Source organism: Notechis scutatus, chromosome 4 (genome assembly GCF_049901735.1).
Source record: "Notechis scutatus isolate UNSWTSFEM ecotype Mainland chromosome 4, rNotScu1.2, whole genome shotgun sequence".
Classification (NCBI taxonomy): Eukaryota; Metazoa; Chordata; class Lepidosauria; order Squamata; family Elapidae; genus Notechis; species Notechis scutatus.
The window spans coordinates 105324894-105337736 of record NC_142012.1 but is presented as its reverse complement, the minus strand read 5'-3'; the positions used below and the strand labels follow the sequence as shown (position 1 = coordinate 105337736).

Below are 12843 nucleotides of genomic sequence, written 5' to 3'. Positions count from 1 at the left end.
AAGTCGAAAAAGAAATAAGTAGATATAACTCGGGACTATCTGGATTACTTGATGATTTCTGGATTCTTGGTTATTGTTTTGAATGACTAAAATCAATCGGGTGGTTGTTTAAAACTGTTTAAAATGGCTCCACTTTTAGAAGAACTGAAAATGGAACTTAAAAAGTACAAAGAAGATGCACAAGAGGGAGAGGTTCTTTTGGCTTCGTATTTCAGTTTTTAGAAATGGAGATTTGGAATTATGAGAAACAACAAGAAATGCCTGCAGAACAAGAAGATTGCAATAAAGAAGAAGCCATCTTTAATGAACAAGTAATCTTAGGTGGGGGAAAAAAAGGAAAGGGGGGAAAGAGAATGGAAAGTTTAAGATTGGGAAAAACAACTCCAAAAAAAATAGAGTGAAAAATAAGTATAAAATCAGAAAGCAACAGAAGAGGGAAATGCAGAAGAGAGAATTAGTACTAGAGAGACAAGGGGGTAAAAAGGGGAAGGAGAAGATGAGAGGGAAGAAAGAAAGGAAAAGAAGTTATAAAGGACAGAAGCAAAATTTAGAGAAACAGGGCCTATTTAGAGATAATGGGTGAAAATTTAATGGAAAAAGGGATTCTGCAAAGGTACATAAGATAGTATGGTTATATTAGAAGCAGAAATAATTTTAGAAAATATGAAACAATGTATGATTAAAATGTCTGATAAAATAGCTATCGTAATTCAGTGGAATGCTTGTCAATAAATAAATGTAACAAAAGGTATATTTAATGATTTATAAAACATATGTGAAGAGAAATAAGGGAAAAATTAATTATGGAGATTATATGTGTTTTTAAGGAAGTATGATATTTAATTGAAAAGAAGTGTTAAAGATGTTAAGATTTTAATGATTATTAATGATAGAACTGAACTGGAATGGAATGAGGGTTTATAATTACATATATTTACAATCTTTCTTTTTTTAATATATATATATATATATATATATATATATATATATATATATATATATATATATATATATATATATATATAGTGTGTATTATAAGAATGTGCCAAGCAGAATTCAATTGGAAGTTATGTATTGTATTGAAGGTCATAAACTTAAGGTATATATTGAAGTTTAAATAAGAGTTGAATGGATGTAATTAAAAGATATAAAGGTGTCATACTCCAATTAGTAACTACAGGAGAAAATTTGTTTAATGAGAAAAGATAATATAAAATTGAAACAGAACAGACAAAAGTATAAATATAATGATTTGAATTGAGATGAGATAATCAAAATAAAATTGAGAAAATTAAAAGAGAGGAAAAACTATATAGAAAATGTAAAATAGTATAAGATATGGAATAGAATACAAAAAGGAGCATGAAATTGAGTTTTGTGTCTGTATAAAGAAATTCAACCCGGGACCATGCTATTTTCAAAAAAGATGTTTTACTTGTATTTTTGTGTGTGAAAACCCAAATAAAACTTTATTTAAAAAAAAAGGAATTGTAGTAGACAGAATATCCTTTAATTTATGGCACCAAAAAGACACTGCCTATAATAGATAATACCAGATTTTCCATCTGAAGTGAACTAGAATGCTTCTTTGTCTCAAATTTGAATTTCTAAGGGTTTGTCTACATAATATTTTTGCTATGGCACCAAGATGGCAGGTTTATGATTTGCTAAATGATTGTTCTCATAACAGAACTTCTATCTCAGTGCTAGCCTGTTCCAGCAGATTGAAGCCAGATCAAGGTGATCAAATATTCTATGGAAATATTCTAGAACAATGGCACAATCAACCAGATAGACTGGATTTGGCATATTTATCCACCTATCAAATCCTTTCCAAGGATCCGGGATAAGCAGATGTTATTTTTGATGGTGTTAAAAATATAACAGGATATAAGTTGTTCCAAGTAAACCCTTAACTAGTGATGATTTTCCCAGAGATGCTTTTTGAAAAGGCAACTGGACTTTATGTTTCTTGAAAATGTTTAGCTTCTCATCCAAGAAACTTCTTCAGTTCAGAACTGAAGAAGCTTCTTGGATGAAGAGCGAAACATCTTCAGAGAAAAAGAAGTCCAGTTACCTTTTAAAAAAGCACCTCTGGGATAACCCTGACTTGGGTGACTGAGAATCTTGATAGATTTTTGGTAATGATTTTGTCAATGCCTGTGATGTTCAAGTAGTGTTCTAATACTAGTAGTGTTATTTTGGATTGCACTCAAGGTGCAATAGTATTATTGATACTATGTTTACCACAGTTCTGTTTCCATTATTGTAGTTGTTATTAGTGTTAGAGTTTTGTAAGACTCTAAGGTACCATTTCTCCTTTGAATGATGTCGAAACCAAAATATCTCTGTAATTATTTCTTTTCGTTAGGATCAATGGGATATCCGCCTTCTGGAATATGTTTCACTAGTCCAGTGATGGCTTTCCATCCTCGCGTGCCAAAAGTGCATGTGTGACAACACCCAGAAGGCAATGCATGTGCCCCCATGTCCCCTGCATATGCGCACATGACCCCCTGCATGCACACCATGCATCTCTGTGCATGCCCGTGTGACCACCCTGTGACCACCCTGTACCTTTCTGCACATGCGTTTCCCGCATGCCCCATCCCCGCATATGTGTTGCAGCTACCTGACAATCAGCTGGAGTGCGTGTGGCATGGGTGCATGTGCAGTGGACCTGCTCCGGGGCAACGGCTCGCATGCCAGCGAAAATGGCTTTGCATGCCACTTCCAGCCCATGTGCCATAGGTTAACCATCACGGCACTAGTCAGTATTCCTACTGATAAGTCCTGTAAAGTCTATTACTTCTTCTCATCACAATTATCTTTTCACTAATAATCTTCTTTACCATCCCTTCTCTTCTCTCATAGCTACCAACAAGTTTAAGTGCTTTAGGTCACTTCTGAGCAAAAATAGAAAGATTAATACAAACTAGACAGCCAGTTTGGTATAAATGATTTAAGACAGCAGGTAAGCCAGGAGTTCTAGCCCAGCCTTATACACAAAGCCATAAGGGTGACTATGGATCAGTTATTCTCTCTCAGTACTAAGAAGGAGGTAATGGCAATAAAACTGCAGGGGTTAGTCAAAGCAGTTGCCAAGAGTCAATACTGAGTCAAACGCATCCCGTCCCTCCCCAAACCCCACAAATTTTGCCTCAAATGATGGCACTTCAATACTTTTTTTTTCCCCATTAGATTCCTGTATTAGATTTTATATTATTTTGGGGACATATCTACACTTCATTAAATGCTTCTTTCTCCTCGTTACGTTACTATCCACTCATTCATAATACTTACACTTGACAATTTTGTTATTGAGTGGCTACATACTTGATGCTACAAAAATAAAATAAAAAAAGGTGTTGTGACTTTAGCCTGAGAAAAAGACAAGCAGACCAAGTCTATTTCCCAGGCAAATAGGGATGCTATAGAGAGGCCAGATCCAAAGGATGCATATGCGGTAAAAAAAAATTTGCTTCTGGCTCCTTCCTGTCTACTCAGTTAACAATAGGTGCAAAGTCCTCCATGAGGCAACATTATTCAGTCTGGCCACATGAGGACTACAGGGAAGAGCTTTCATTTTTCTTTAACTTCTGTAGTTTCCTCTTCCTTCTGCTCTCTCCTAGCTATTGGAACCAGTCAGAGAGAGCCATGAAATTACTGATTCTCTATTTTTTTAAAAGTAGGATCAAGTGAAAAACAATTATCATGAAATTGCTAAATCTGTTTAAAACGGAAACATTTCCTCATTTCCACCCCAATATAGACATCTTTCCCACCCCATTTCTATCTACAAGAGCCTGAAAACTGACTGGTACAGAATACCTTCTTCAACTTTTATTTCTGGTTTTAGTGTCATCTACTGGGCTTGCACATATGACTGCAGTTTTTGCTACCTTGTCTTTTTATTTGAACTGATTACTTTTTATTATTTTTGAATAACTGAAGTGTAACTATTTGCTGAGACTTTTTCTTTAAAAACTAGCCACTTGTATTTGTTGCTGTTTTCAGACAAGAAGAAAAATATGCCACAACATTGCAGTTCACAAGTGTAAACTCCTGTCTCTTTAGGGATTTTTACTTTTTAGGGAACTCCCAGTGCAAAGGTTTGGCTCCTCCTTAATCCCTTCTCAGTTTAGCTAAATATAAACTCTTGAGTAAGAGAAAAATTTGATAGGAAGTCCCTAGCCAAATGCCTATTAATTCACTCATCAATAAACTGTAATAATATCCCCTGCTTGAAACCCATTACCACTGATGAATACTATACATTTATATATAAATATATTTTTCCCTGAAAAAAGGTCTCTTCTAATTCTTTTATTTTATTTCAGAAAAAATACTAAAAGTGTGTAAAGTCCTTATCTATCTATCTATCTATCTATCTATCTATCTATCTATCATCAAATATATTGTTATTTGTTTTTAAACCAGGTGCCTTTGAGAGATGAGATGACTCAGTGTAAAAGGAGATGTGTCATTCTGCGTAGTCCTCTTGGAAAAATTGAGATATTTGGATGTGAAACAGGAATACATGAGGTACGCCTTGAGGGAAAAGCTGAAACACAAAATGGGTAAGCCTGAATCTAATTCATTATTTTTTACATATAAATATGCATGTTAAAAATCAAGATCTTTGCTACAACTCAATGAGAAATGTTGGTTTCGTTTCTTGCAAGAACTTTCCAATTTAGGTAACATTTTTACATTTCCTTTTTTTAAAAAAATTTATCTATATCAGATGGCCTGAAAATAAGAGACTAAAACTTTTTTTAAAAAAATTAGCTACTAACTGCTGAAAGGGCTGATACAATTTGTACTTTATCTTTAGTATTTCTCAAATGATTGAAGAGATTTTCTGCTGATTACTGATGGAAGCATTTTTAATATGGCTTTAACATGAGGTCGGGGAGAAGTGTGCTAATGTCTCACAAGGAATCCTGAGAAAATGAAAATTGATTCCAAAAAGAGCAGAAATCTCTTTATTGCCAACATGAATACAATTTTTAATTTTTTCCTAGTTTATGTATAACATAAAAATAGCAAATATGCATATTCTACAAACTCAATTTAATTTTATATTCTTCTTTTAATAGCCTTTGATACAATATAAATATTATGAATGAACAAGTCTGTCTGAGGTACTTTCCAGTTTTTTAAAGATTCAGTTTTATTTGGAAGTGTACTTACACTGAAATAGATACAATTTTCAGCAAACATTTTATAGGCTTTAATGCAGTTCATATTGTACAATACTGAAATTAATCTTAAAACCAAGGGATACTTTTAAAAGCATTATTTCACATCATAATTTTTAAACATCCATATTTAAAACAATAACATCTTGGTTGTGTTAAAAATGGTGTGCTCCTTTGTCCTGATAAATCACTTTTCATTTCAGCAATTCAGTAGCAGAGCAGGATCTACTGTGTATGTGATGCGTTTTAATGACCAAGGGATTATAAGTCTTGCAATGCCTGCTCCTGATGGAATCCATGTTATTACTTTTAAATCTTCTTATCCTGTGCCATCTTCCAGAAAGTCATCTTACCCTCCCTAGCTGTTAAGAGTAGATGAAGCATTTAGAAAGCTCTCACTCCAAGTCTCCTTGTTTGTGGCACAAGGGAATCTTCAGCACTCGTGAATGAACATCAGCTAAACCTTCCACAAGTGGAGCAAACATTGATTTTTCTCTGCAGATGTCTTTATGCACAAAATGAAAGAGGAGGGAACAGTTAGCATGAGTTGCCTCATTGAGGTCACTGGAAAACTTTGTGAATTTTTCATTCACTAAACAAAATGGATTTTCTTTCTGCAATTCACAATTAATAACACAGAGACAGTGTATTGAAATCTTAAAAACATTCTAAAACTAAGCTCACTTATGAATTTCCACTTGATGCAAATATACAGAAACAAGAAAAAATGAAAGAAATAAAGACTTAACTGAATGTGACCTAGAGACATTAAATCTTTGCAAAATGAATAAAAAACTTGAGGTGGGATGAAATTGCAAACAACAGGTAAGCGTGAAGTTGACTTTACAAATTTGGATTCATACTTTGCCCAGAATTATCCATCCCCCATCTCTAGGCCTTTTTGCAGAATAGTTTAGTAACCATCTTGCAGGCCAATTTAGCTAACTGTAATAAGATTATATGAGATTTAAGATATTATATATGTCATCCAGAAACATTGACAACCAAATTATATAATGCCAACTGATGAGTATTACTATTCCAAACTGATATCATAAAATATTTGTACACAAATATCTTGTCACTTGGGGGAGGGGTTGTTTTTTTTTAATCTTCATATTGTGATAAATAATACTTTGTAAAACTTTGACAGAGTGATTTCTTTCAGTGATGGTTTTATTAATTCAAACTATTGAGTAACACTATAGTTTATTAATCAAGTGTGACCACATTGCTGGTTATTCCTTAATCTTGCACAAATGCCTTAAAAATGATGCAGACAGTTGACATGGATTAACCCCACCTTGACATTTCATAAGTTGGATTGCCACATCTCATGTTTGCTGTAATCGTAAGGTGAAAAACTAAACACCTTTTTAATTAGTAGATCCCTAGATTTCCTTCTTATGTCTTAATGGAAAGATATATCTACATCTATATTGTAGCAGAAACATAGTTGTTCCAACACATCATTTTCCTAGGCTATCAGGTTGTATGGATTCTGCGGACAATATTAATCTATGACATTTGGTCTACCTTATTTTTGTCTCATTATACTGTATATGTGAAATAAAAAAGCGTAGCTCAAATAGGTTAATTAGTGGGAAATGGGAAAAATATACAGCAGTGCTATACAATTTTTGATGGATTTTCTTTTACTAAATGGATTAGGTTCAAATGCAGCTTTTGAGGGGTAGATAGGTTGACACTGGCCTTCTTACATATCTCAAAATGGAATTGTATATCTAAAGCATGTGTTGTAGAGAAATATTGCTTCCCCTGCCAGAAATATCTAGACATCAATCTCTATTTCTGCAGATTCAATGGATATGGCAGGAAGAGTTATTATATACTATGATCCTCCTTTTATTAAAAATAAACTGGGCTAGTTTTTCTCCTGATGGTTTTTCAGATTATAACTATGGAATTGTTTATACTTACACGGTTCTTAGATTATAATGGTGGAGAAAAAAACAAGTTTAATGATAGGGCTTTATTTTTTAACTCATCATAATTCCAAAAATAAAAAAAGATTTCCAGGTAATACTAAGGCATCCATTACAAAATTACTTGCATCTTTAAATATGTATATATGAAATACAATATTATATATGAATATTAATATACATACATACACACACAGACACACATACATACATATACACATACACATGTACAGATCTCTTTCCAGAGTAATCTGTCATAACTCTTAAGAAATATAGACTCTTTTGGAAAAGAAAATAAGAAAGAAAAGTAGAACTGTGCTGTAAAAGTTTTACAGTCAAGTTCTCATAAGCCATAAATAAGTTGTTACTAAATCTTTCTATTCTGCTATCAGTGTATACTTCAGGTTTTTTTTTAAGGATATTGCAATACAATGAAGTTCCTTAGTTCCAATGCTTTTCTTCATTTAACACCAAATAATCTAGGCCAGTACAGTTGTTCTACATACTCAGGAATTTTCTTCCCTATTCATTAGAAAGAACTTGGAGAACCTTTAGTAAAATTCACTAGTTTTGCCAATGTGGAGCCTTCGTGTGGCTAATGACAATGTGTCAGGGTTTTATGGTCACGTTCTGTAATGATCTCTGAAGCATATTACCTTTGATGATATTTTTCTTCATAGAGTACTTCTTCCATTCATGATCTCTAGCAGAATTTAAAAGAAAAACTCAGCTTTGTCAGAATTTTTCTAAAATCATCATAGCTTTATCTTAACTGAATATTGCTATCATCTGTAAAGATATCACCATTGAAGTTTTTGCCTGCAAGGGTGGGAAAAAAACTCCCTGCTTGCTCTTCCCAGGCAAAATGATTGCAAAAGACATATCTCAAGGCTTTCTTTATTTATTTATTTATTTATTTATTTATTTATTTATTTATTTATTTATTTATTTATTTATTTATTTATTTATTTATTTAATGTTGCCACCTATTTGCCCATGGTGACTCAAGGTGGTTACAGAATGTAAAATCATATTTTTAAAAAATACAATAAAGCTAACAAAAAGAATCAAATAAATTAATAAAGTACAATAGAACAAAATCTGGAAAAAAATTAAAAAATCACCCCCAACTCCCACCCCCCGCCCGACAACAGCAGATCACACAAGCCATTTGATGGGCTCCATCCCACTATGGGTTCCCCAGGCCCGCTGGCAGAACCAGGTCTTCAGTGCCTTCCGGAAGAATATTAGAGAGGGGACCATTCTAATTTCTGGGGCAATGATATTTCAGAGAGAGGGAGCCACCACGGAGGAGGCCCTTCTTCTGGGTTCCACCAGAAGGGATGGGACTCACAGCATTCCCTGCCTCCCCACTCTAATGGGTTGGGTAGATGTGACCAGCAAGAGACTTATAAGGCTATCAGGATCAGAAAGTTTGTAGTAGATGGCCAAAATAGAAAAGGCTATTCCATCAGATGGCACTCTGTAATGGACAAGGCCTGAGGTATGTGGTTGAGCTCAGTGGTGGGATTCAGATTTTTTTATGACTGGTTCTGTGGGCATGGCTTGGTAGGCATGGCCGGGGAAGGATACTGTAAAATCCCCATTCCCTCCCCACTCCTGGGGGGAGGTTATTGCAAAATCCCATTCCCTCCCCATCCCACCAACCTGTTTTCCATCTCTGTTCTCCTGTGCAGGGCAACAAAAGAAGATCCAGCTGATCAGCTGGGACTCAGGAGGCAGAGAATAGATGGTGGTGGGGCTAGTCAGAGGTGAACTACTCAAAATTTTCACTACCGGTTCTCCAGGACTAGTCAGAACCTGCTGAATACCACCTCTGGTTGAGCCCATTTCCTGGTTTTGTTAATTTTTGGTTTTGGTTGGTTTTTCTCGGCTAATAAATACTGTATATCACTCAGAATTTTGTTATGTACTTTTATATTAAATATTGTTAGTGGCCCAGAATCATGTTTTGGTTGTGAGCCTCTATATAAATTGAATGAATTAATGAATAAATCCAATGTTTATTATACTTGTGCCCAAGAAAACATAGTTGAACCTGGAAATGAGTCTGGTAGCAGAGATAAAGCAGAGATGTCAGATACTCCAAATGATAAGCACCCATAATTGTCCCCCCTGCTCCATTTTGTACATAGATGAAACTTCTAAATACTCTTTAAGGTCAGCCTCATGCTTCATTAGTCCAGCAATGTTGAATCACTAAAGGTGAGATTAATCCTAGAGAAGAAATGATGAAATTTTTTAGTAAAACTATCAAGAATAAAGAACTTCTTTCACAGCAAAGTTCAGGATTCTTTTTCCCATGGTAATTTGTAAAAGCTGGACTTTGAGAAAGAGTGAGAAAAATAAGATAGATGCTTTTGAAATATGGATTTAATCAATCATGGACAAATTAAAGATTGAATATTCCCTCTTGATAATGATCAACATGAAAAAATCCCATTCTTTGTTCACTAAAGGTGTAGAAAAAATTACTACACTTCACAAGATTGAATCAAGGGGGAGGCAGACTGATTGCATCAGGAGTTTTTTAATAAATAAATCTAGGCAGCAAACATATCTAGTACACCTTCGTTTTGTTCTTTTTCCACAACAACAACCTTGTGAAGTGAGTTGGGCTGAGAGAGGCCCAAAGTCAGTCTTTCATCTTTTATGCCTAAAATGGAATTAAAACTCACAGCCTCTTGGTTTCTATTAGGCATGGCATCACTGAGGATTAAAGGTAGAGTTTAGTTATACATATTTATTTTAAAATCCCAATTCAGCAGACTCCTTTGAATAATTGTCAGTCATGTTAAATGAGGGCTATTCTAGAAAATTATTCCCATTTGACTTTTTCACTAAAGCTCTTAACTATCTGTAACCTCTAATAGGGCTGGTATGGCTATTAATGTATTTTGTATACAGGATTTAGACAGAGAACCCAAAAATCCTGGAGGCAGATTCTGAATAGGAACCAGTCTATAATTTCTTTAAGTATGTATTAACAATTTTCTGGAGGAATTTTAATATATTGCCATCTGCTTTTTGGGAGACTAGATTTAATGGAACCTTATGTCTGGTTGCTTTGAAGCCATTGAAATGTTGAACCACATCTCTCTATATTCTATTTTTACAAAGATAAAATGGCTTGATTTTACCTCTTTTATTGAATTTTGCTGAATGTTCAGATGATGTTTATGCTTTGCCTTTTAACAGACAAAACTGCCTATTATTATTCACAGAGTAGCTGGATTATGCATGGTAGCTAATTAAAGACCACTAAAAGTATATGGTGGCTTTTCATTCACCCGAAAGTGAATGAAATATTCAGTTCACTTCAAATATTTCAATACTGGCATTTACACTGCTGGTCTAGGTTTATAATGAAGTTCCTTACTACTAACTTACTAACTCCAGAAAATTCATAGCTGAGTTTGAATTTGAATGTGGATCTCTAGCAGTCTATTTTTTTTGCTTTTCCTTAATAAATTAAAATAGTTAAGAAGGAGAACTGAAAGAGTCAGATTTTTTTTTAAAAAAACCCGCATATTCATTTAATTGACTTGCTAATTGATGTATTGTACGAAATGGAAGAGTTAAACATTTATAAGGGATTTGTAATTGTTCATGTAGTATTTATTTCTCTCACAGAATAGATCTTATAAAATTTAGCTTTTTCATTAATGTATGTAAAAATATTAAAAGCTTTTGTATATTGCATTAAAAACTTATGTAGGCTGCCCTGCATTTTCCTATTTATTAAAACTTTTCAAGCAGTAAAAACATTTTACTTGTTAATGAGGGGAAGTAGGGAAATTAATGAAAGAGCTTGGATCCTCCAAGATGTCTCCTTTTAACCATGCACAGCCAGCTCTCTCCCCTCCCTCCCCCCATTCTATGTAGTTTAATTTCTATGTTAGGGTTCAGTAAGCAAATGCAAATAGATGTAATGATTTGCATCAGTAGATTACGTCTCAGTTTAATATCCTCAGATATTTTGGTCAAGGCCTTTTTTCTTTGTTACATTGGCAATGTTTTCTTATAGTAAAAATTGTAATTGCAATATTTATGCTCAGTGTCTCATACGTATATCACTATCAAAATCCAAAGTATTGCATTACTTTGTTCACTGCACTTGAATAGAAATTATCAAATCTTGAGAATTCACGTATATACCAAGACACCTGTCTTGTAACTTTGTCTTTGCATTCAGATAAAGATTAATTTCATTCTTCTTAACACTTAGGTTAAGAATGCAGATGATCTTTGGAGAGGGGGGTAACGTGGTTGGTGATGTTCACCTAACATTTCATGTGGGATTACAGGGTAGTTAAATATAAGAAAGTGATGGTCATCTTGATTCCTGAAATAGAGTTAGTAAATGGAATCTTTTTTTTTTTTGCTTTCATCTGTCTAAGAGGTTTATTTATTTATTTAATGTATGGCAAATACATGAACTTATAGTGATGAAATGTTAATGTCCAATCCACCCAGCCATTCAAGGACAGGGTGGCCTATGTTGAAAAAAATGAGACATTGGGCCGGACCTTACATTAATATCCATGTGATGGATATTTTGTCGAAGAGCACCACAGTCACACTGAGGGGTAGAGATAAGACCCCACTTAAATAATGAATACTGGCAGACAGTATGTTGGATAAGGATCCTTTTCAGAGTTAACCAATGCTGGTGGGGAAGGTCAAAATCTGGCACCTTTTGTGTAAGGTCAAGAGGTCTAAGAGGTATTTGGTATCATTAGAATAGAAAAATTGCCATTATTGTTTTGAAAAAATGTAGTTGCTTTAAAGTAATACTCAAGTCTTCTCACAAACAATTCATTTATCATAAATAGCCCAGTCTGCTGTAGCTAATTGGTCTCAGTGTTTATCATTCAAGACAAAAAAACAGACAAACCAGTTTCTGCATAGAGCACTCTGATGTTGTTCCTGGGATTTTTCCCAAACCAGTTTTTCAGCCTAGGAGTCACAGCCCCAAGTGCTATTATCAACACTGGGTCCACTTCACATCCTCTTTAGTTTCTCTTTCAGGCTCTGGTATATTTCCAGCTTCTCATCCTCCTTCTTCCTGCTGTTACTATTACTTGGCACCGCAACATGTCTGGTTGGTTGGTTGTCCAGAGTCTATCTCTCCATTTGTATCTGGAAGCCCCACAGGATCTTAGCCCTCTTCTCCACAGTCTTTTATGGAATCTGCCATCTGTATTTGGAAGGATTTACCCCATACACACAGCAATATTCCTGTACACAATGCCAGCTACTTCGTTGTCACTTTCACTGTTTGTTGTTCCTGCCTTCATCTTATACCCTGCCACTATGTGTTAACACTGTCTCTGAGCCATCTCTGCAGTCTGAACCTCATGTTCTCTCTAGTACAATTAATCTCTGCTTCTGTGGATGTGGTTCTTGGTGTCTGTTCTTGAGCTGCCTCAGTCTGTCTGGCAGCCACTGATAGCATTTCCCAGGGTTAGCCATCACAGCTATTTGTTGATGGCACATCCTATATAGGGTCCTGTCTTGTTAAGTACTTCCTTTGCTTGATTTTCCTCCTATGTCTGCTGCTGCTTTAGGCATTCTCTCAGCTGCTCATCTTTGGATGCCGTCTTACTGATACACTGTTGGGTGATCTGGGTTTTGTACAGGCTTTAACACTCATATATAAAACTAATTGG

The 12843-nt window shown here is 34.7% G+C and overlaps 1 protein-coding gene across 9 annotated transcripts in view; it reads left to right on the top strand.

Moving 5' to 3' along the window:
• The window catches only part of MGMT (O-6-methylguanine-DNA methyltransferase), a 234604-nt gene that overhangs the window by 30790 nt on the left and 190971 nt on the right, over nt 1-12843 (top strand). For all 9 annotated transcript variants that reach the window (XM_087964304.1, XM_087964309.1, XM_087964308.1 and 6 more), the window contains one exon: nt 4441-4580. In XM_087964304.1, the coding sequence (XP_087820430.1) occupies nt 4441-4580 (140 nt within the window). The remainder of the gene's footprint in view (nt 1-4440; nt 4581-12843) is intronic.